Raw genomic sequence first — 26439 nt, 5'->3', positions numbered from 1 at the left:
TTTTACCTACTCAGAATATAAATGTGCTTCCCTGATTGCTTTAGTTGGTAAATAAAGGATAAGGCATAAGGAGTTACATCAATTACAAGATAAAGGGAAAATTACACAATTACTGAAATATTTGATCATTTAAATATTAAACTTTTTAATAAAATATATGTTGCAGGTTTTGTACTTGTCTACCTTGTTTTTATGTCTTAGATAAACATAAATCCTAGTTTATAATTAATCCTCGGTTTTAATATAAAACTCAAAGATACCTTATCACTATCCGGATATTTGTCTTTGTATAATGCTAGCATTGTAGAGTTGCCATGTGGTCACAATTTCATTTTATTCCAGTGTTTTGCTATATACTGTTGAACAACTTGAATGTAAAATACAAATAAAACATAAATAATGCTACCTATAGCCATTTTTTTTTAGTCCACACAAACCATAGTGATAGAGAATTCCAGGTTTATTACTTTTAGCTGTGCAAGGTTTTTCTGCAGTGTTCATATACTTCCTTACATAGGCACAAAAATAATAATTAATCTAGATTGTAAACTCTTTGGGCAGGGTCCTCTCCTCATCCTGTGTCACTGTCTTATCTGTCTGTAACCCCTATTTAATGTACAGGCTGTGTAATATGTTGGCGCTATGCAAATCCTGTTTAATAATAATAATAATAATAATAATAATCTGGGTATAATAAATCATTTTTTAAGGAACAGTAATGTAGGCTTGGCAAACAGTAAATCCCAACAACCTACCCAAAATAACGTTATTGTTTTTGTTCATTAGATTGCTTTCACATAAAATACAGAGTTATCTATAGAAACATGAATGCCGTGCTACAGAAAAAGGTCAGTTTTATTCATTTGCAATTGGTCTTGTCCTTGAAAATAGGAACTTGTCATTCTTTTTTTTGTACTTTTGGATAGAGTAGCTACTGTAACCCCTACTGGTAATTTTCAGTAAAGGGTACTAACAACATAATATAAGAAATGGAGAGAACCCTGGAGAACATGACAAAAACTCTATTACTTACTACTTTGCCCAAAACTAAAAGTTTCACATAGTTTGAACACCTGCTAAAAATGTTGTACATGAGTGTATTGAATTATTATACTTTTTAAATAATACCCCAGATAAGGATCTCATGCTTATTTTTTCTTGGGATCACAGGATTAGTAGAGGTCAGGGCGGAGTGTGGGGGTAGCTGCCCTGTTTGGTGGAATGTGTTATAGAAACTTCTTAAGTATCTTTAGTACATTTCGGCTCAAAGAATCTTCACAACACCCCTGAGAAATTATAGCTGATGGAACCAATCAGCACAGCAGGGATGCTCAGGCATCCAACACACCTTGAAGTATCGGAGCTCGGGGATTCTGGGGGGATGTCAGTGTCATTTGGATAAATAGGATTTGTTGAATGCTTGACTCACATGGTAGTGCAACTAGATGAATATTGTGATTGATGCAATCCCTATTTAATGTACAGCGCTGCGTAATATGTTGGCGCTATATAAATCCTGTTTAATAATAATAATTGATGTGGAAGTATCAGACGCTGAAGATCCTTGTGATGCCTCTTCAAGATAGCAATGTAAAGATCCACCATATTTATATTATATTGAAAAAAAATCAAAAAGCAAAGCATTCCAAGTTAGCGTCATTCATAGGTGAACTTTTAATAACATAACTATGCCTAGTGAAAATTGTATACTGTACTGCCTAAAGTGGAGAGAAATTGAACTTTCCCTATGGTAGGACTAATCTCATTTGCCTTTCTTCTTCAATTTTTTACATCATGATTCCTTTACTTCCTATAGATGTACATGAAAATATTCCCTTATCAACAGTAAATATATGTATATGGTAATAAAGCATGCTGATAATAGTGAATGGCTCTTGAGCATACTACATTTCTTATATTTTATATAATACCAATTTGACAGACAAGAAAAGAACACAGATCTGCAAATTTTAATTCATTTTCTATAGAACATCAATTAGGAAAATCAATGTGGGAGCAAAATTCCCTAAAGGTAGTTTCATTGTTTTTACTGTCATTAAAGGAGGAAATTAGTCACTGGGTAAAAGGCTTATTAACATAAAAAGCTGCTCGGGAAGACAAGGACAATGTTATCCCTTTGTAAAAATGCTAATTTTTGTCCTCTAAGTAAGGTTTCTTTAATTCCAAAGCATTGTATGATGAGATCACCATCACACCTAATTGTTCACCTCTTTAGCAATACACAATGGATGGCACATGTCTGATTTCACTAGTCTGCAACATTTCCTTTTTTCATAGCATTCATTATCATTTTCCCAACAACTTTTACTCCAAAACTGTTAACCCAAAATGAGAAGTGACACCTTTGTGTCATTTCTTCTTCCAAATTTGCTTATCAGCTGCACAGTAAATCACATAAACCTCATTTTTGTCTAAAAGAAAATACCACAATTTACTGCCTTCACATGATGCATCTATTCATTTTGTTATTATCAATAAAATTAAACTTAAAAAGGGCCAAATCTTTACAGCCTAATATATATATATATATATATATATATATATATATATATATATATATATATATGTGTATATATATATGATAGTGGGCTTGTTGCCCCTCTGTTCTGAGAATTTCGCCAGTTTTAAGGTATAATCCTACACATTTGTGTAACAAATTGGGCACAATTTATTGAGGCTCTCCAAGATGGCAGAAGATAGTTTATAATGGGAGAACCTGGGTGATCCAGCAAACCTTTGATGGATCTGGTACAGAATTGAAAACATTTGCCAACTTATAATAAATGATTTATAAAAAATCCACTCCAGGTTTGCTGAATATGTGTGATAGCCTATCCTTTCCAGAGTTTAAATAAATTGGGCCCATTGTGTATGATCAGTTTTGCAATAAGGGTTGAAACTGCTAATGGTTTTTGTTATTGCTGCCTGTGTCTCCATTAGGGAGGTCTGTGCTTTCTTTTTCCTGTTCACCAATGTCACTGGGAATAAAAGTGTGAAAAAAATTACAATTTTGAGTTGCAACCAGAATATGAATTATTATTATTATAATCTATCCAATCATATTGATTTACCAGGTAAGGGAGAAAAGGGAACTATCCCTGATGAGACAAAATAGTAAAAAAAATGACAGTGGTTTCAACCCTCCTCATACTGAAACAGAAAAAAATATTTTTGCTTAAGATATACAGTAAAATATGACTACAGTCACTCATAGTTTGCTTACCTTTCACTTCTGGTGGCTGAATAGAGTCAGAGGAGAATGAAAGCCAGTAAAAGAGTTCTAGATTTCTAGACAGGGGCATGTCAGAAAGGCATGTAGTTATAAATGGGAGGCTAAAAGTGGATGTCACACATTTGGGATGCTTACATTCCAGGTTTGCTGGATCACCCAGCTTCTCTGATGAAAGTGTAACTTCTCGAGCCTTGGAGAGCTATAATATTCAGGCCCACTGTGTTATGGCTAGTAATAACCCCACAGGAATAAGTCTAAAAGTGATGACCTCCACAGCAATAACCCCCAAATAATTATTTGTTCACCACTTGGATGGCACAACCTCTCCGTCAGACTACTTTTTGGTCTTTAAAATGATTCTTTATATGAAGAATTCAGGTTAATGAATTACTGATTAGAAATGATTGCTGGGCATATCAATAGAGGTGAGCACAGTGGGGTGCCGCTCACTCGTCCTCCCTCTTCCTCCCTTCATAGAACAGAATGGGTGCTGTGTGTACAGTGCTTGTTCATTCATCTGTCACTAGAAACATCCATGAAAGATTGTCGCCAGCAACAATTATCCTATGTGTTTAGATTGGACAGCATGGTGGCTAAGGTTAGCACTCTGGCCTTTGCAGCGCTGGGTCCTAGGTTCAAATCCCAGCCAGGACACTATCTGCATGGAGTTTGCAAGTTCTCCCCATGTCTGCGTGGGTTTTCGCAGTTAGGTTAGTTGGCTTCCCCATAAATTGACCTTAGACGACATATGACTATAGTAGGGACATTAGATTGTGAGCTCCTTTGAGGGACAGTTAGTGACACCACTATGGACTTTGTACAGCACTGTGTAATATGATGGTGCTATAATAATACTGTATAATAATAATTGCCATAGACATGTATGAAGTCCAAATTAGCAGAGCAATCTAGCGTGGCAACCATGTCTCCCTAAAGAAAAGAAAGCATAGCTAGGGTGTTATTCCCAAAATTACTAGGCAAAGAAAACTAAAATAATCATGTATGCTTTTTCTAGCTTTAAGCTCAAGTTTCTGTGATATATTGAAGGACAAATGGTGACTCAACACAACCCAAGGAAGAAGTATTATCTGGGCCACACTTTAAACATTTATACAAACCAAATACTAACATAAGTAGGCCTATTTGTAACTATAGTGGTAGAGAACACACAAATTCAATCTGGAAAAATTAGTTTTTACCTATTTTTTATATTTGCGTCAGGGTTTAAGTGACATATAGGAACTTTTAAATTACCTGATTTTTATTTGGCAACTATTTGCCTAAGTTTGTTGTAAAATGTCAATGTAAAATGTTAAATTCACAAGCTGCAAAGAACAATAAATCAAAAAGTATTTGGTCACCTAAAATTAAATATTAACACTAAATATTAAGTACACACGTTAGATTTTTGTCATTGGAAAAGATCTTTCACAAATCTTTCCAACTACTTAAGACCTAAAGATGAATGAACAAGCACTGTACATATAGCACTATTCTGCTCCATAGAGAGGATAGGAGGAAAACGAGCAAGTGGCACTCCGATTGTTCATCGTTCATGGACCTGTCAGGACATATCCATGAACAATGTTGGACAGCCGCTGTACACACGTCAGATTCTTGTTGGATACTAGCTCTGAGGCTTATATTGAATGGGAATCATCTGACGTTTGTATGTAGCCTTAAACAATTTGTTTATTTTACTATCAAAAGAGTTTTGTTATATCTGTTTTATAAGGTCGAAAAATCTTAGAGGGATCAAGGATCTGCAGAAGTTAAGGTATGTTTTTTGTTTGATTTAGTTCCCCTTTAAATGGGGGTCAGTAATGTAGATTGAGTTCAAGTTCAAAATGCAATGTCTTTAATAATAATCTCTCAAGTATTCCCTTGTGGTCTCCTATAGAGAAACTCTGCTCTATAGCGTTGCTGTGTATTAAGGGGGGGTTGATTAAAATCACTATTTGGTTAAGGAATGTTATGATTGATGTAAATGAATGATTAGTACATAAGTATATGAAAATAAATGAAGTGGATACAAACCCTAACTGTTTTTTCATTCCCATTCTATCTAAATGCACTCGATTTACTGGCATCTGCATGTCATTTATATGACCAGACATCCTAATATTGACAACAGCAGCAGCTATATACTGAACATTGGGGTAGTTACTTAGAGCTTAGAAGTGCTGACTGGGTGTTAATGCAGAAAAGCAATTAGAAAGAGAGGACTTTAGCCACAGCACACAGAAGGAAAACATTAAGTGGATTGGGTAAGTTTAGGGAGGGGCAGCGTGGGGAGGAGGTGATTATGGAGAGGGGGTTTAAAAATGGGGAGTCGGAAGTGAGAGGCCCTCTTTTAGGAAGAAAGAGTTTCAGTCAGGACACAGGTAGGAAACATGGAGTTATTGGATGGCCTCATGGCCCAGCTTAGGGAAGCATCGGCTCTACGTGGTGAAGCCTGGCTGCACGATAGGGTAGCTGAAGTACATGGGGGAGACTGTTGTTAGCCTCACTTCAGCTAGGTTGCCTGGGTTATGCCCTCAGAGGCATAGGCCTCCGGTGCGCCTGAGCCCTGACCCATTTCAGAGAGCTCAGCGTCGCCATGGGAGTCCCTTAGGGGACCCTCCTAGCCAGGCAGCCGGGGGGCGCAGGTTCCAGGCAGGGTTGAGGCTGGAGAAGAATCCTTGTCCCCGTCTGAGGATAATCAGGAGAGGGAGAGGGGACTGCGGCTGTCAGGGAGCACAGCCTCAGATCTCCAAAGAGAGAGGCCTGCAGGCCTGAGGTCTCTCTTGATGCAGGAGCCTGCAGGGTATCTGGGGGGCTGTGGCCACCAGGGGGTGCATTGTGAGGTATGTGGGGAGGGGGTAGGGAAAGAGGGACTGGAAGGGGTCGCAGCTGTTTTGGAGGGGCTTAAGGTAATCGGGGGGTCATGGAAAAAAGGGGGCGGGGACTATGGGGGAAGTGATATTGTGCAGTCTCTTGGGGAAAAGGGGGTGCAGTGTGGGGGGCAGAGGGGGCTGGGGGGGCTAGGATGGAGGATGGCGTTAGCCTTTGTGATTCGGCGAGGGGGAAGGTGTAGGCATGCTTTGAGGGGCCTTTCGGGGGGCACTTGAGGGAGGACGTTGGTGAGAAGAACTGGAAAGGTGAGTTTGTGGACATTTTTTTGCTTTCACCATTAGAGCGTTTTAGTTTGAAAAAGAGGGTGGGGGGTGACGGGTGGCAGGATAGGAGTGAACAGCAGCGGCTTTGGTTGATCCCCTGTATGTTTTTTAATTGGTTACAGGCTTTTGGGATTATGGCAAGTGTAACTGGTGAGGGCAGCCAGACCAGTGTGTGACGTTGTTTTGTTATTTAGACACGATTGGGGAGGCGTATCGGATGTATAGAGGGGGTCACCTGGCTGCGCTATGACAAGCAGTTCAGACAGAGGAAGGCGGTGCGACGGCGGTGTCCTTGTGGTGGGATCATAAGGACATCAGTCTGTGGATACACTTGATGGTGTCAGGCAGGCCAGGGGGCGTGCAGTTTTTTCGGGGGAGGGGAAGGGGGCGTCAGTCTGCAGGCAGGCAGATTGTCAGCCACTAAAAACAATGGTGTCTGTTGGGTCTTCAATGAGGGAGGTTGCAAATTTGGGTTTGCAGATTTAAGCACGAGTGCTCAAGGTGTGGTGACGTACAAGGGCTCTCCCGCTGTTTCAGGAACAGTGGGGGTAGAGGTGGTGACGCCTGTGGAAAAAGGGAGGACGCCAGTGATGGTAGTAAGGATGGTAGTAAGGATGTATAAGTATCCCGAATTAGAGGCAGTGCAGGTTTTGGAAGAGGGGTTTGAGTTTGGTTTTAGGATTACGAGTGCAATAGGTAGGCTGGTTCAACTCCCATGGAATTTGAAGTCAGCTCTGAGGCATTCAGAGGTGGTGCAGGAAAAGTTGGCAAAGGAGGTAAGTTTGGGGATGGCTTGATTGTTTCTCAATTGGTGATTGTGCCTAAGAAGGAGGACGGTAATTTTCGGTTAATCCATCATTTATCCTTTCCCCCTCGGGGTTTGGTGAATGATGGTATTGATCTGGAAATTTGTGCGCTGGCATACACTTTGTTTGATGCAGCGCTTCATTGGGTAAGGTGGTTTGGGGAGGAGGCATTGCTGGCCAAGGCAGACTTTGAGGCCTCCTTTCGGCTGTTCCCTGTGCATCCGGAAAGTTTGAGGTTGTTTGGCATTCAATGGGAAGGTATTTTGTTGATCGCTGCCTGCCCTTGGGGTGCCCTATTTCTTGCGCTTTGTTTGATATGTTTGGAGACCTTTTTGGAGTGCTTGGTGAGAATTGTATCAGGGGGTGGAGTCTGTCATCCATTAGGATGACTTTTTGTTGATTGGGCAGCCGTATAGTTTGGTATGTAGGATGTTGTTGGCCACATTACAGCACGTGGCAGAGCGTTTTGGAATCCCTTTGGTGGCAGATAAGACAGAGGGACCATTGACGTTGCTGGTATTTCTTGGGATTGAGTTGGATTTAGTGGCGATGGAGAGCAGATTGCCGAGGGACAAGTTGTTGTCACTGCCAGAGGATGTTAGGGTAGCATGTGTGCGGCGGAAGTTACGCCTAAATAAGTTGCAGTTGTTGTTGGGTAAACTTAATTTTGCCTGCACGGTGATGAGGATAATGTTAATTTTTTGCAGTAGGTTGGCTGCGGCGCAGGCCAGGGTGGCGGCGCCTTCGCATTTTATCCGACCTACAGAGGACTTGAAAACAGATTTGAAGGTGTGGAGGTTGTTCTTATATTCTTTTAATGAAAGGGCATTGTGGTTGGAAGGGCCGGTGAGCTCAGTGGACCTTGAGTTGTTTACTGATGCTGTGGGGGTGTTTGATTTTGGGGCATATTTTGGTGGGAAATGGTGTGCGGTGGCGTGGCCTGCTGATTGGGAGGAGTATGGTTTAGTGCGAAATTTGGTGATCTTGGAGCTTTTTCCCATTGTTGTAGCGGTAGAATTGTGGTGGTTGGAATTAGCTTACAAGAAGGTGAGTTTCCACTGGGATAATTTAGGGGTAGTGCAAACTATCAATGGTTTTTTTGGTGGCGACGGGACTGTCAGTTTGTTTCGACATTTGGTGTTGTGATGTTTGCAGTATAACATTTTCATATTTGCGAGACACATTCCAGAGGTTCACAATGTTCTAACTGTTGCCTTGTCTGGTTTTTAGTGGGACAGGTTTCCGGAGCTGGCGCCGGAAGCGGAGCAGCGCGGTTGTCCCTGTCTGGAACATGGCCAGAACATGTTGGCGAGGTGCTTGATCGGTGGAGAAACGTAACAAGGTCTAACATCAAAGTGAACAAGGAAGTTAGTTGATTTGTGGCCAGGAATGGGGGCATTGTGGTGCATCGAGAGTTGTAAGAGGAAATGTGGAGGTACTTGAGGAGTGATGGTGTGCACCTCAAAGCGATTGGCACTGATTTGTGCTTTCTTTGTTTACAGGATAGAATTCAGAGAGCCCTGCAAGTATGGAGGAGCGCTCAGCCATGAGGTTTTACAACTGTTCGCTGTGGTGGTTGGGGTCCTAGAAGGCAAGAATCCTGGGCATGGTAAAGTGGTAAATTGTGGCAAAAGGGATCCTCGGTGATAGGTCCCCCCTTTATGTTGGACAGATAGTTATAGCTCCTGAGGTGATGCTGGGCAGCTAGGGGACAAGGTTGTGATTTTTGGTGGATTTAAATTCTGAAAGAGTATAGATTTGGCCTTTTGACACCTGCAGCCTGGTTCAAAATGGTGAGGTTGCAATGTTATATTAAGGGGTTAGTTTTGGTTTATAATTATTTGTATAGTAAGGGGGAAGATTTGGAGTATTGGTTAATTTAGTTATATTTAGTTGTTGTTTAGTTGATTTATGCTTGTTTAAAGGTAAAAGGTGTTTATTTGTCTTCTTGTTTATTTATTTATCATTTATTTGGTAATTTTTTTTTTTTAAATAAACGGCTGCTTGCCAGCCAATTTATGTCCAATTTGGTGTTTGTGGATCTTTGGTGGGTGATTGTTGTTAAGCAGGTTGGGGGGAAAGGGTGGATAGTCCATGGTTAATGGGGAAGAATGGGTGGGGCTGGCAGGTCCGAACTACCATGGTCAAGGTGTGTCACGCCACAATACATAATACCTGAACAAGAACCTTTATGGCACGATAAACATGTTTACACAAAAAACGCAGGTTTAAATACACTGGCAATTACTTTTGCAACTACAATAACATGGTAAATAACATTTTAGTGATTGGGTTCAAATCTTTTTAAGCCCTTTACATATACATAAACACACCTTTTTTGAAAATACATTACTGTTACACAATTGTTATTATAAGAAAGAAACATTGATGGTATATACCAGTTTAATAAATAGAAATATGATTACCAAATGAAAGAATACATTGTATATTGCTGTAAAAGAATTATAAATATAATATAATAATATATAATTAAAAGAAGCACATCTTTGCTGTACTTGTGTACATGAATATTGCACATGTTTAAATAATACCAAATACATTTCACATTTGGGAAATACAAGGACTTATGCACAATCCTGTATAACAGGTACATTTAGAAACATTCTAATGAATGAGCAGATTATTTCTTTGACTCCTATGAAAGTAGACCTCAAAGATATTTTCTCAATATAAATACCTTTAAAATAAACTTATGGGATTATAAGCATTATATATAAGTCTTATATGTGAATTATATTTACTTTGAACAGGGGTCAAAGCAATGATTTACTAAGTAGAATCACATCTTGACACTTCAAAATAACTTTTATCTTTTAGCTTGCACATAACAAATAACTTTTAGCTTGCACATAACATGACATTTTGTTACTGGAAACTACTGATTAATTGAGCAGAAGAACAATAGACACCCATTCATTCCATAATGTTAGCCTTTAAAGCAGACCTGTGCCTAAAATAGAATTTAAAATAAACACAGGTAAAACATGGGAACATAAGCTACCTCTATGTTACCTACATGTTATTGCTGATCCTTTGGCACTTAGTTGTAGATGTACAAATTTAGCCTTTAAACTGGTCGACTGGGGGTCAACTTCCCTTGCAAGTCCTTTCAGCTTGGCTTTGCTCCCTTGCAAATATTTTTAACTTGGGCTCTTGACGTCCAGTTTTATGAGTTTGTTGGAAATCTTTTTCCAAAATTCTTATTATTAAATTCCCCCCTACTTTGCAGCTATGTCAGCCTCCACTCTTCTAAGAAGGCTGTGCACAAGATTTTAGAGTGTTTCTTTAGGAATTTTTGCCCATTCAGATACTTTGTGAAGTTAGGTATTAATTTTGGAAAAGAAAACCTGAATTGCATTTGGGAATCTAATCCATTTCAAAATGGTATTTTCCTTTAGAAACAAAATCTTCATTTGCATGCTCATTCATAAAGAAGGAACAGGGCAGTTACGTATTTTAAGTAATTGCAAAACAAAAAGGAGGAACAATCACAATATCATAACATTACTCTCCTGAAAACAGTTTTTTATGAATGGAATGAATGTTCTGTTATAGTCCGAGGCTTTTTCATATTTCCTAGTTTTGATCAGAAATGATGAAACCACAAAAAACATTCTGGTTGTAAATTCATGGAATATCTGATTTTCTCCCATTTCCATTTGAACATTTCCTGAGCTTCACAATCCAGTTTTCTCTTTGATCCAGCTACGAAGAAATGTAATTCTGGAGTAGACACCAGGTTTGTATTGTAATGCGCATTCTTCACCAAAACTGATAACTCCAATGAGGAACCACTTGTCTGTGTTTTTCATAGAGACCAAAGGACCACCAGAATCACCCTGGAGGGAGACAAGGGTAAACATTAGTTTTACATGTCGAGTATTTGTTAATATAAAAATTCTACTATGACATGCTTTAAATTAAGGATCCCCAATCACCATGCTGTAGACCAGTACTAGGATGGGGGCTGTGCCACACTGGGCCACAGCTGTCCTTGTCTGGGTGCAGTGAAGACTACAGCTGATAAAGCTTTCCAAAGAACACTCCCTCTTCCCAGTCTATGGAAACATTTTTTTTGCATGAAACTAGTCCATGATGGCAAAAAAAGTGGGGATCGCTGCTTTAAATGTATACAATACATCCGTGTATAATTTAGCTACTAGGAGTCATGTGTTTAAAGCAACACTTGAGCTAATACCAGTAACCAATTCATCTGCTAAAAGCACATGCCATTAATAGAAAATTGACATTCATTAAATAGAAATTTGTCACATGTGGCTTATTAGAAATTTGCAACAAATGAGAATATAGGCTATTTACTGATATTGTAATCAAAACCAAGCCCACAGCAAAATGGATGCTTGATAAAAGGTGAAATTAAATTTAAACACACTTCATGTAGAAATTGTGTAAACTTACCTGGCAAGCATCGATTTTTCCCTCCAAATATCCAGCACATAGCATTACTGGTTTTATAAAACTTCCATACATTTCAGGACTACCACACACATTTGAATTAATTATCTTCACTTCTGCTTGTCGTAGAATTGGTGACAAGGAGCCTGTAAAAAAAACAATTGTTATAAATCTATGCAGTGCAATATAAACCATTACTACACTGATGTGTACATAAGGAGATGTGGGACACAAGTGTGGAACAAACACACATCCTTCCCAGTGTGGAGAAATAAAGAAGGAACTCTTATTGTCCAAAAAGGGTAACCCTTGGCATCCCCCTCCAACCCCACAATTCTCTAAAGCTAGTCCTCTGCCCACCCATAGAAATATGCCCTCTGAGTTTGCACAATAGATTACTTTTAATCCTAAAAGAATATTTAAACAGAAGGTGTTTCGGAGCTTTATAATATGTGAGGCTGGCTGTACAGTATATTCCAGGTTCAGTGTTTTACTGAATACTTTTGGTTGCTCTGGGTCATAAGAATCGCAGAGCAGCACACAGTTGAATTTCTATGTATGCCAGGATAGCAAGCCGTGGTACTAAACAAGAACAATGTTGTTACAGCTTTGGGGTTTTTGGAACCCAGAGAAAGGAGAAGAAATTGCAAGGAAGTTGTCTTAAAAAACAAAGGCAATGCAAATCAATGAAAAGTGGCATCTGACTCTGTTGCTGAGTTTTGCACAAAAATATTACTTTGTTCTAACACAGTGGTCCCCAACCTTTTGGAGCTCATGCATGGACCATTAAATGCACGCACTCTGGACCGCGCATGCGCGGAGAGCCGTGTGTCACTCAAAGGGAAAGTAACTTCCCCCAAAGTGATGTCATGATGCCAGAACCTGCCCAATTTCCCATCACAGGTCTGTGTCTAGAGACACAACCCGCCCACTGCCCTGAGATAAAAAAAAAAACCTGGCCAATTTGTAGAGAATATATAGGTGGTTTGTGAGCACATCTGTATGCAGCAGAGCCTGACTGACTCCAGTACTGTCACTTCTTCTCAATTTGAGCGCTGTCATATTTGGGTATTTCTACTGGGCACTTGTTAAAGGAATATACAACAGCATCAAATAGTATTTTTGATAGTTCAGCTTTAAATTGGGATGTCTATTGGTTTCAGTAAATTACAATTAAGAGTGATGCAACAAAAAAAAAAAATTATTAAAACAAATCCTAAAAACCAACTACACCAAGCTGTTATGGATGTCATCTTACTAACCATCATATTCAAGTGCCCCCCATCCAGTGACATAGCATGATGAACCATCAGGAAAGTTGTCAGATGCCTGTGGTAGACATATAGTGCGAATGTTTTGCTTAAAATTGACAGGATCAGACAGTTCGAGAAGTGCAATATCATTTTGACGTGTTTCAGTGGTATATGCTTCATGCACTATGATCCTCTTAACTGGTAGCCCAAACCCAGGGCCTATTGATAGGGAACCCAGTGCTACTGTCCACTTATTCGGATCTGTACTTCTAAACAGAAAAAACAAAGATATTTGGAATTACAAGCTGAAATGTTCATGTTAAGTAAATATATATTATATGATCTTTAAACCCATCATTAAATATATGTTTAAGCTTATTAAAAAAGTCTCTTCTCCCAAAAAAAAATTGTGTAATTACTATGTTTAGGGACTTTGAACTTATCTTGGAAAAATTACTCATTTTGTACATTTCCCAGCATACCACCCTCGGCAAATAACTTTCAAAGTCAGACCCAACGGCCAAAAAAAACTTTCTACTACCAAAATTAGAATTTTTATGATTAAAACAAGTTTGCAGAAATCATCTGCTCAAAAGCAACTCAAACCATTTTTTAAATAATTTGACTAACTGAGCCAATAAATAAATAAAAACCAAAGTGCTCCATAATTCAGTTTTTTTTTCCTAACCCCTCTGCAATTCATTGCCACCAGATGCAATAGACCTGTTGATGTCAGCATAACTCTGGACAGTCAGTTTTATGAAATAAGCAATCACTTACAGATCAAAGCAGTGAGCAGCAGAAATTAGCCAAGTATTGCTGATCAGAGAGGCTCCACACTTATGCTTTCCATTAAAACGCATACTGGCCTGCCAGGGCCATGATCCTGAAGATGCCGGTACTCCTCCTACTATCCTACTAGATGCTGTAGGACCTCCAACACCACAACCTGTTCACAATGCAAGTAAAAGAAGTGTTATCAATATGCATGTTTAATGTAGCCTAATGTAGCCTTAAATTAAAGTTTAAAGTTTCAAACCACCCAAAAAAATGTTATTTAAAGGGGAAGTCTTGGGGTTTCAGTCACTGAATGGATTCTAATATCAAGGTTGGTATATACAAATACCTAATATCAATGGTGGTGCTTTTAACATGTATGCAGGCGGTTTTACTTTGTTGAATTATGGATACTATTGCTGAATTCAAGTATATGGCCAAGATCTGTCTTTTACATTTTGGCACAATGAAATATGCCATTTATTTTAATCATACAGTTACAACAGTTTATAAAACCCTAATTTAAATATGGTCTAGCAGATTTTTTAAGCAATCTGATCATTTTAATAAATGTGATCCAGTGTTTATTTGCTATATTGTAATACACAAACTTTCCACATGAGGGCGATGCAGATTAATGAATGAAAGCTTATGCTGATGCATGCAGAATACCAAGGCCGCTTATTAAAGCAACCCAGAAAGCCTTTCACTAAAATATTGTGAATCATATACATGCCTTCCTAAACTAAAAGCTATATGTCATAATTTCCTTTATAAACACACATACAAAAAAAGCAATTGGTAGAACACAAAAGTATACAGAAGATGACAAATATTAAATTGGAGACAGGAATGAAATTCTCACAAGGCTATCTAGGCTGTGGACTAAGGCATCATGCTTCTAGGGCAGCATTTGTACTGCTCTACTACCCTATACTGCATGTAGAGTCAGACGTCCCTGCCTGGGGAATAGAGGCTCAAGCTAGCTGGTCTAGGGGAGAAAAAAGTCGGGTGGGATTTAGGATTATTAATTATAAAAGGCTCAATAACATATACATAAATTCTACATTGTATTTGTAAGGATTGTAAGGAAAGACAATACAAATGTCTCCATGATGTAGAGCATATGCCAATATGAATATTTATACTTGTCCTTAGCAAAAAATGATGCAGTGGAATACTCTCAGCGGGAAGAATATAATATTTAGAAGGAAGAAATAATATGTGGGGCTGTGGAGTCTACAATTATTCATCAAACTAGTGCTTTCTCAAAAATATTCATATTTATTAAGAGCAGGAAGTTCTAAACATTATTGCAGGTGATCACGTTTCTGCAACTGCCATTATTCACCAGCCAGCCATCTCCAAGTGGTGAAAAACAGGATCAGGCCTGGAATCCAAAAGATTATCTGGTGAAGGCTTTAAAGATTCGGATTTATCAATAAAGAATGAAAATTCCTGATTTTAATGTAGATGTTTCCAGAAACATAACTAGATTCCAGATACAGGAACTATCATCATTACCAACCTCCTACAATTGTAGACTCTTATATACTGCCACCACCTCTTCCTCGTACTGTGTATATGAAGCTTTGTTGTATACCTGTGGTTTCATCACTGATATTTATAGAAGCAGGGAACTGAACCCAGAATTCTATTGTTGAAAGATAACAATGTCATCTTGTATGTTTTACTAGCTACTTCAATATTATAAATTGTGGGTAGTGCTTTATTCCATGTAATATTTAGGTTTATAAAGTACAAAAAGTGTTAGGACCTTACCTCCATACATGAAATTATCTCCTTCATTTTCTGGAATTTCTATAAAAACAAACAAGAAAATAGATTTACTATGAATTGAAATAAGAAGATATCATGCAAAAAAGTACATTGAAATGTGAAACTGTGGAACAGCAACAAATGTTGGAATTTATTAATTAATAATTAGATCTGTGTTCCACCACTCCCACAACTAACTGAGCATGCTATAAACCTCATTTTCTGTTGAATCATGCCAGTCATATAGTACTCAATGTTAACCATTTTAAAATCAAGTTTTAAGGTATGTTTTCTGCTATATTTCTTTAGCAAATAACCTGGCCAGCAACAGCTCTCACTCTTTCAGGTTGACAAAGCTAAGCTGCTACTTTGCAAATAGTTGCAACATTGTTAGGCTGATGTTTCCATTCCATCCATTGGCTGATTGGGCTGCCTATTAGGTTATTAGGAGGCATGGTGCAGACCTCATTGGTAGCCCAAAAGCCAACAGAAGTAGTGGATATGACAGTCTAACAATGTTGATGTTAACTAAAAGACAAGGCTTTCTCAGTCTGAAAAATAAAATGCTGATATTGGAAGGATTTTGAAATGAAAAGCTTTGCAACAGAATCACAAAAAATGAATTGTTTCTGGAAAATTGTATATAGAGAAACATGGTGTGATAATTATAAAAAAAAATAGATTTTTGTAATTACATTTGGACAATTTGCCAAATTTTAAAGAGTGTGGGAAGAGTTGGACAGAGTCTATAAATACAGTCTTACCCTGCATTATCTATTGGAACACCTTGCATTACTACCCCACCTTCAGAAGAGATAGATGTAAAATGTAAAAATGTAAAGGATGCAGAAAATGTAGATTTTTAAAACCACAGCCACTCAATAACATGCTCAATTTAGCATGTTCACTTTCTGCTGTAGTGCTGTGCTCATACCACAAATCATCTGCACCTCAACATGTCCCTCCCTAGTTTTAAAGTTGTATAGGGTATGTATATCTAACATTTACTAAAGGTTGCAATTAAAAAAAAAAAACAAATCAAAAGAAGAAATAAACTTGCCTGTCAATGGCATAGAGTCCATATCAATGTTTAAACCAGACCTGGATGCAACATTAACTATTTTTCTGAATATATTTTGGATAGGAATGGAAGAAAAGTTTTTCATTTCATTAGGTGGAACTTGGAATAAAACCACTAATGTTGGTTCCACAGTTCCAGACCTGAAAAACAAGATACATATTGTTTAACAAATCATACTGCAATTTGAATAATAGGGCCTGATTTATTAAAGCTTTTTTAGACTGGACAAAAAATACACTTTCATCAGTGGCCCTGGGTGATCCAGCAAACTTGAAATGGATATGGGCCAGGATTGAAAACAATTGCTAACAAATAGCAAACGACTTAAGAAACCCATTCCAGGTTTGCTGAATCACCAGGTTCACTAACGAAATTGTATTTCTCCAGCCTTAAAGAATTATAAAAAAAAAAACAGACCCCCACAGTGAAAAATCTTTGACCAAGTTAGATAAGGGTATTGATCATTAATGTCAATTATGAATCCTAGTTTGAGTTCCTTGACCTGTGGTTGATTGACCTCCCATTTAATGGTGCCTGCGTAGTTCTAGAGTCAATGTAACATGGCAGAGCTAACTGGGGGCTGCTAGTGATTGTTTTATCTGTCTGTAAATGTGGCATTCTGACCACCCTTGTAGGGAGAGACATTAATTCCACTGACCACCAAAGTGGAAGCGTTATTATTAGTGTTGGTCGAATATCTCACTATTCGATTCGACAGCTATTCGATCAAATAGGGGCATATTGTTGGGGTGATCGTCGAATTTGAACACTATTAAAGTCAATAGGGGGAAAATTTGGGGTATTTTCCGGGACTGTGTAGAACTGCAAGAGCAATCAGACAGCAGACAGCTCCACTCCCCTAATTGCTGTTTTTGTGAGATAACCTGTTAAAAATAAAAGTTAGTTACACAAATCACACACTTTTTTTTAACACTTTTTTTTACAGATGAATTTGCAAAGTCAAATCCCTTGTTTTTCGGGTCAGGTTTATCCAAATTCGAACAGCCATATTCGGGTCAAATATAAGAACAACCCGAATTCGAACACCAACACTAGTTATTATGTATACACGATAAGATGGTTTCAGGTTCCCTGAGGCCAAAAATTATTATTGTTGCTGTCTTTCACTGGAGGGTATTGAAAGTGATAACACATTGTTCACACTTCACATAAATGCCTCCAGAATACTTTTCAATTGTCTAAAAACTGCTTGTAAAATGCTTAGCAGGTGATTGGAAACAGTTACCATTTATTTCCCAATTGCACCAACCATGAAATTCAATATTAAGAGTCACGGCATCAAAACTATGACAAAATTGCTACACAACCTCAATGCCAGGTTGGAAAAAAACTTTTTCAATGGCTGTCATTAGTTTCAAAGTGAAAGGCCTTTGCAGTTATTTATCATTTTGGGACAGTGGACTATTAGGAAACTGTTAACACCCCTACAATTTACAATGTTTTATTGGCAACTATTTGTACAAAAGTGCATTGTGAAGCAACCTTTGTGTTTAGCTAGGTTGTGGAGGCTATTTTCTAACACAGAGAGATGGGACCTATTATTATCTTTGTTTGTTGAGTCATAAGGTTATTCTAAACTCTAGAAAGACACAGTGGTATTAAGCTGAAAACTCTTGAACAATAGCCTTCTTTAACTATATGGCCTCAGGGAGGCAAATTTTGTTTGTTGTACGTTAAACACTGCACCAAAAGGCATACAAAGAGATATTATTATATATATATTATAAGAACAAAATGTAAGGCGCAGAAGAGTTTGAGTTAATGGAATATGCACACTATTACATATGGACATTTTCTTTCGCAGAAAAAATAGCCTACACAACCGACCCTCAATAATTACCTACAAAGGGAACTTTACCCTGTGCCTTATCAATAGGGGTCCAGTTACTAAGCACACAGATAGCAAGATAAACTAAGCAACTGTTTCAGCACTACCCCACTAGTAAAGCCAATAAAAGATATAGCTTTACACATGTTTTACAAGAGCAAATGATTATGCAGGTGCATTAGGCCTGATTTATTAAAGCTCCCCAAGGCTGGAAAGAATACACTTTCATCAGTGAAGCTGGGTGATCCCGCAAACCTGGAATGAACCTGGTCCAGGATTCAAAACATTTGCTAGCAAATAGCAAATGACTTCCATTCCATTCCAGGTTTGCGGGATCACTCAGCTTAATTAATGAAAGTGTATTCTCTCCTTTGGAGAGCTTTAATAATTCAGGCCAATTGCATCTATCTGTAATAAGTAGTATAACATTTTAAAAACTAACCATGTCCAAAAACAGGAATACTGACTTACCCCAAATTGACCACTTTGCTCATTTTATATACGTCTTTGAGGGCTGAACTTTGAAATGTTGCTTTAGTCTGTAACAGACAATATTTAATAAAATTTGTAAATTTAACTGTCAACCAAAAATCAAAAGGTCAGTAACTTATATAATAAATACACATGCCATTAAAGGGATCAGGGTGCCAAAAATTGTCAATTGCGAAGAGGCATAGGGGGGGGGCTTACTCACAATATTGGTCAAAAGGCAGAGAGACATTTACAGTACAGCACAGTACTCTGTATATTTAGAAGGTGAATATTCAAATAAAGCAATACAATATCAATCATGGGTTTTTAGGATTTAAAAAAAATCATACTTACAAGACGTTCAATTTGAACTGAGAGTGCTTTAAAGTCAGCACTATCACTGTCTGCAAAGGAAGCTCTGTAGTTTACATTTGTTATTGTAAATGATCCTTTATAGTAGCGAAGAACAATATCAGCACTTTTGTTACCTGGAAAAAAATGAGCAGTAATTAAATAAGAATCCTCCAAACAAAAACATGGTAGACCTAAATATGACCTTTAAATATAAAAATAAAATCTTATAACAGCCTGCCTGGGGTACTTCTGGGGTCACCCCTGACAACGGTGCTGTTCTTACTTATGTTTAGGTCACCTGATATATAAAAATGTTGGTACCACTAGAATGGACCCATGTGTTTAAAGTTAGAACTCCACCTACTGATTCTTGCATTTGCTTTAATTGGCTACTGGGTCATAGATGACCACTTTGGAAGAGCAGTGAATCTGCAACTAGGAATATCTTCCATTCGTCATCCAAACACATGCCAATATTTTCAGCTTATGCACAGTTTTTAGGATAGCTATACACAGCTTCTGAAAAAGTAGCTTATACCATAGATGTCTTTTGCTTCATTATGGCCATGATTTAGATATGATCACTCTCTTTGGTGCTACTGGCATATTCACCAACCATTATTTTTCATAAAACACTTTTCACCAATGGCTAACCTAAGATTGGTCTGTGTTGAAGGCCTTTGTTCATTTTACAACCACTTCTCTCCCCACAAAATGCAACAGCCACTTAAAGCAAGTTCATATAGTTTACAAGCAGTTCAACTGCAGGTCAGATGAACCTGTCAAGGAAATTCTCAATTATTGTACTGAACAATAGATTTGAACTGCACATCAGATTTACCCAATAACTGTGTTGTCTCATCAATGCAAGCCTAAATTCTTTTTTAACAAGTCATCATCTAGTTTCTTTGTTAATACTAAAGGCATGTGACTGAAAGTAAGATTTGATGGCACTGAACAATTTTAGAAAATTTTAAAAGGTTATGTTGTAGTCTTACCAAGGATAACAGTTATGACAACAGCAGCAACGACAGCTGCTACAATAATGAAGATGGTTACAGCAATGACAGCTATTGTAATCTTGCATTGTCTGGATTTCATTAATACCCCAGGTTCAAGCAACATCCTGTACAAATAAAGAAACAAATTGGTAATAAATTTAGGCATTACAGTTATGGACTTTTCAAAATCATTTGAAAAAATGCATAAAGATCAACTTGGTGCAAATAATGTTTTCAGCGTTTCTTAAACTCATTACTGTTTAAATTATACATGTACATGAGGCCAGCCGTAATTGCCTATTACATACCTTGATTGCAGGTAAAACATAGTGGTGCACTATGAGTTTACTAAGCTGCTCCTAGAGCTTACTATGAGGCTTTGTTTAAGGTGGCGGTGATAAGTGGCTTCAAATTTTAAAGTAGTGATAAGCAGAAAATTGTTTAACAGGGTGATTTAAAAAAGCAATGTTCTTCATTACTTTGTATGTCATTTTCTACTTTCAAAGTGATAAGCACTAACTGACTATAATAATAATAAATAATATTAAAGTGATGATCTTTCTTATGGCCACTTTGTAAATATAGTGCAGTAAATTGGAGTATCTGTCTTAATTTTCAAAATATTTTTTCACAGTATTATATATATATTAAAAATAGCATTATTTATGAATAAACCCCTTTATAAACAGACCAATATGGGTCAGTCTAAGTAGGTAAATATGAAGGTTTTTTTTTAAGTACAAACAATATAGAAAGGCAAAGTTCAAAATGTAGAAGACATTGAAAAAATGACTGTAAAGTGAACACTGCACAAACAATTTATATTTACATATGATGAAAGTATGCAATATGGAACAAGCATCAGATAGAAGAAGGGTTTCCAGCAGATGAATCAAACAGAGAGGATGGAAGTGCACAGATTGCAGAAAAGAACTAGTGGGAGGATGGCTTGCCAAAAATGAATGAAAGGGCTTCCAGACTTTAGCACAAAGTTATGGGGAACAGAAACCATAGCAAAGAAATGGAACAGAGCAGATGACAAAGCACAGTGTTATAGGCAGTAAAGATATACAGCAGAGGAATACAAACTATTGATGACAGCACATAGCCTACAAAACAGAACCTAGAGCACAGAATTAAGAGAGAAGAGAACACATGAAAAGTTGGGACATAGGGAAGGGTGGATAAGGGCAGGTAGCTAAACTAATGGGAGAAGCAGATACACGTATACCCCATGAAAATGTAATGATGAATGTGTGCAAAAACCCTCCATTTCCGATGACAACAATAGAAAATATTTTTCTTATAGAAAATATGTCTTTTTTCTACTATGCAGGACTAATAAATACCAAAATAATTAAATATTCAAATGCCTAATTAAACTGCGCACATGATGTGTTGTGATGGCTAAAAAAGGCTGGACTGGGATTACAAAGCACCTTGGAACACAAAGCACACCAGCTCACATTTGTGTACATGACAAATCCTTGCCAACCCAGTGGTGGAATAACAATTCTGGGTAACAAAACTTATTCCATTATTAGCACAATTTGGTGCCCAGATGGAGAATATGCATAGGCTGTACAGTTCACAAGTTCTATCACATGCAACAATCCTTCTGACCAATGGTAGAATTATGTTATGGTAATTTGTGTTAGGACAGGCTATATAACTCATTGCATTATACCTGGATAAATTGTTTAGCTTCCTGGTGTATGCATTTGGCAGAAATGTGTTTACCTCTGTACAGATAAGTACAGACAAGTTTGTAATGGTACAGTATGTTGTGATTACTGCTCTTTATAAACACAACGGTGGAATCTCTGACAATCTGTACAACCCATCACAATGTTTATAAACCACAAATAAAACATGCAATTATTAAGTAATGTAACAGGAAGAAGAACCCTATCTTTGATGGCTATCACTATGTTGTAACATTTCCTGTATAAAGAGTATACCATCTTGTACCCTGCATGTGTTAGAGAAGGACTCCCGCTTTATCCATGAAGGAAGTTTTTTTCAATGCAGAGATCCAACAGGGCTGGACCTCTGCAGGGAGACAGCTTCTTATATACACAAATACAGGATACTTCTCTGATAGGGACAGGATCTTCCACTTAGGCTGCCACATCCTTCTAAAAGAAAGCTATTTGTAATAAGGTGCACACCCTTTTAATGCACCTGGAATGTATTTGGTTGACTTAAACCGAAAGTTCAGTTGGCTTTTAATGTTGCAAAAATGAATCTTCCAGCTATACTCTGTGCAGTCACAGAAATAAAGTGCAGGTGGGTCATATGTTAGTTAAAATACACTAGCAAAAAATAAAAGCAAGAGGTAAAAGGCTAGACCATTAACACAATCAATAACACAAGGAAACACAGAGTGTGATGATAGTTTGAAAAATGGTAAATATGATTTTGCAGCATCGTAAAAAACTCAACAAGGAAAAAGAATTTACAATTTAACTTGAACACAAGTTAGGTGCAGGGTGCAGGGTTTGGTATATAACAAGGACAAAGGCAGAAAATAATAGAATACTAGAATAATAGAATTGAATAATAGAATAATAAATGTGTTGTTATTGTAAATCTTCGCATGATATAGAATTAAAAAAACCTGGAATAGATCTGGTCCAGGATTAAAACATTTGCCTACTATTGGCAAATGATTCCATTTTGCTGGATCATCCAGGTTTTCGTAATGTGTGTAAAATAAGTGTAATTGTAAGGTTTTGACACAGATGTATAGCATGAAGGAGAGTTTAAAGTTGTATATAACCCCAAAATATAGGCTTGAATTTTATTTGGGTTCTGCTGCCATACTACAGTAGATATTTGATGAGCATGAATCAGAGGTTATGCCAGGTGAGAAGTCACTGATGTAATCCAAAAGCCATGACAATGCAGGAAAAAACATTCTTTTAGATGGCTCAAAGAAAATTTGATGATTATTTGGGGACAACACAGAGAGAATACAAGCAGTCACAACTAGTACCCTGTGGTATGATGACTTTCCATGATGGTGTCTCAAAGTCATGTTTTTCTGACACCCCTGTTATTATTAGAGGTAATCCATCATAACTGAACCATAAAACATTTAGTAGGGTTCTTAGGGGGTGGGTATTAGAACACAAATTCAAGTACTTGTTGAGCATACCACCATGCAAGAAAACAAATTGGAATAACTTGCTGGCCAGAAATCAGCTTTTCACCCACCCTTATACTGGTCAAGATTGACTGGCAGATATGTTATATTGTGAACATGGTTGGAACAATGGGCCTGATTTATTAAAGTTCTCCAAGACTGGCAAAGATAGACTAGAATTGAAGAACCTGGGTGATCCAGCAAATCTGGAATAATTCTGGTCCAGGACTTAAAACATTTGCCAAGAAGTACTAAATGATTTTAAGAAATCCGTTTCAGGTTTGCTGGATCCCCCAAGTTTACCCATAATAATCTATCCTTCTAGTCTTTGCGAGATTTAATAAATCAGGCCGAATGTAAGTAATAGGCTCCACAGATACCACAGATAGATTTTTAGTTTCGGAAAGCTTTTTTGAGATTTGAACAATAATGTTTTTATGTGTATATGCATAACCTCTGTCTATTTAAACACGTAGTCACACAGTAGGAAATTGGAGTAAGGTTTGTAGACCTAGGCTGAACTTTTAGCACAAAGCTCCTGCACCACCCTCATATGCTTTCCATAGAAAAGATATTTGGTATTTATACAAAGCAACCTTTTCCTGTGCCAGTATTTACAGAAACCGCAGCCAAATGTGAATTAAGTCAACAGAGTTTATTCTGGGAACCAATGCTAATTTGTTTCATTAGTTTTTAAGACCTATTTATTCGCTCATAAGCCACAATCGTCAAACTTTATGAACAATATAAACAACCTCCATCAAAAATATATCTGCACCTACAACTCTGTAGCGGGCAGAAGCTGGAGAGTGGACAAAGACAGTGATGATGACTTAGCTATTGATGTTTAACAGAAAGTCAGCATTTGCATATTGGTAACATACGTGTTTGGTCTGTTTAGGCTGTGTCCAGGTCCTCCAAAATGAGTTTAAAATACATGGTGACAAATAAGCTAAGTACTCTAAAATAAGATGTAAACACAACTACTTTTACTACTGTGCCCTGGGTTTTGCTTATACTTGGTTGTGCATAGAGTTTTTATGGCTACTAGAGCAATGTAACACCACCATGATAAGGATGATAAGGTATGAAATGAATGTTGTTTTTCTAGGAGTAACACGTGCTAGGTACAGCTGACAGGAAGTATACAAGGTGTTTATACTTTTACTGAATTTTCAATGCAAGCATTCGTTTAAATGTTTAGGAGTTAGCTGCTCTGCCCTGTCATCCTTCCCAAATAATTAATGTTTCATAGTGACTCATTATTAGGAATTAAATTAGAAAAGCAAATACTGTGATGACTATTAATGGATTACTTTGGTAGCTATACTGTACATGGCATGTCCCAAATACGAAGACCTCAATAAAGATACATATATGTATATTTATATATATATATATATATATATATATATATATATATACACACAGATAAATATAGATAGATGGATAGATAGATGTATGCTTGTGAGTTTTTAGAAACAATGAAACACATGTTCAGTTTCCAAATTACACAAATGTCCTATGAAATGAAACAAAATACAGATGTAATGCATTGAGTGCATGATGCAGATGTTCACAAAGTGGAAATAAAACAATAATTCAATTCAACAATACTTTTACCTGAATATATATCACGTTGTAATAATGTTCAATATATAGAGATAATATAATATCACAAACACATAAAACTGCATGAACTGAAATAATATATTAATATGAATTAAAATATTAATATTATTATTATTAATTATAATTATAATAATATTTTTTAGAAATATTTAAAATATTTTGATAAAATACAAATGTATTGTTACATATACATTTTGGGTTATTTTTATAGCGTATTCTGCTACTGGTGTTATCTATTATTTAAAAGTAACTAACTGTACTGTTGTCTTAAATGAATTGCAGGTAAATTACTTTAAAAATTAAACAGTAGTCTCTCTGGTTCATTCATTTTAAAACTAGAAAATATCAATTGTGACCCTACAGAAAAATTAAGGGTTATGTCTCAGGGCGTCCTGCTAGCGATAAAAAGCACTTAAAATAGACATGGTCTAGATAAAGCTTTATTGAATTCACATATTTTAAATGTATGTATAAAAAAAATTGGATGAATAACAGCAAACTTACCTTGCAGTGTTAGTTGTTTCACCTTTCGTTCTTTGCAGAGTTGATCTTGTAGCTCTGATTATATTATTAGCCTTGATATATCCAATTCTGTGCACAAGGGGTTGGACAATTCAAAGAGTAAACAGACCTCAAAAGAAAAACAATGCCTATGGAAAACTCGTTGGACGGGTCCTGATCGGCAGCTTACTTTTACAAAGTGTGACCGTGTGAGAGACAGAAGCTACAGCTGTATAAACTGGTATATATGTACTACCATTACTAATATGATTACAACATCAGAAACCAGTGGGAAGGGTGTGTTAGGATATATGCTAATGAGTCACGAGTACCACAGCAGCTGGAATATTATTAACATTTTCACTTCGTTAAAAAGATGAATGAGCAATTGAAAAGTGAACATGTACATCACTTAAAAAAGGCTTCCATACATTGGGGATTAAGACCATCTAAATCAGTGTTTCTCAACCACGGTCCTCCAGTGGGTGCTAGGGGATCCTTGAACCATTTGAGATCAACATAAGTAACACCAATAATCTTTTTGATTAGGGTGACATTCTTCCCAATGACCAGCGATGTAAGAAACATTCTTCCCAATGACCATCACACTAATGTACTGTGAGTTGTGGTTTTATGATGAACTTTCCATGAACACATAAAAGTTATTTCAATGGTTCTCCCATGTTTAAAAGGTGTAGAAAGGCTGCTCTAAATAAGTGCTTTATGAAATTTATGTTTTAAAATTCTAACAATAATATGCTAACAATAATAGTTTTTTTTATATTTATTATTTGGATGAAATAAAGTATTAAATATAACTGGGATGTTTTGCAATGTTATTTCCTTCATGCCAATTTATAGATTTGGAATCACTGAGCAATCAGCATACATGGTATATGCATATGACCCTCCAAAGGATTTTTAGAGAGAGGTAAGTCT

The 26439-nt window shown here is 37.1% G+C and overlaps 1 protein-coding gene across 1 annotated transcript; it reads right to left on the bottom strand.

The window, feature by feature from the left end:
* Positions 1-10087: 10087 nt before the first annotated feature.
* Positions 10088-25668, bottom strand: LOC140327424 (transmembrane protease serine 11D-like). The gene is made up of 11 exons (XM_072406809.1): positions 25504-25668; positions 20217-20344; positions 19219-19352; positions 18865-18932; positions 16524-16684; positions 16228-16267; positions 15467-15534; positions 13688-13856; positions 12917-13176; positions 11658-11800; positions 10088-11077 (listed from the first exon to the last, which is right to left on the bottom strand). Exons 2-11 carry the CDS (start codon positions 20341-20343, stop codon positions 10916-10918), a joined length of 1332 nt encoding a protein of 443 aa, XP_072262910.1. The 5' UTR covers position 20344; positions 25504-25668; the 3' UTR covers positions 10088-10915.
* Between the last annotated feature and the right edge of the window lie 771 nt (positions 25669-26439).

Source organism: Pyxicephalus adspersus, chromosome 3 (assembly GCF_032062135.1).
Source record: "Pyxicephalus adspersus chromosome 3, UCB_Pads_2.0, whole genome shotgun sequence".
Lineage (NCBI taxonomy): Eukaryota > Metazoa > Chordata > Amphibia > Anura > Pyxicephalidae > Pyxicephalus > Pyxicephalus adspersus.
The sequence above is the reverse complement of the archived record's forward strand: the minus strand, read 5'-3'. Positions and strand labels throughout refer to the sequence as shown.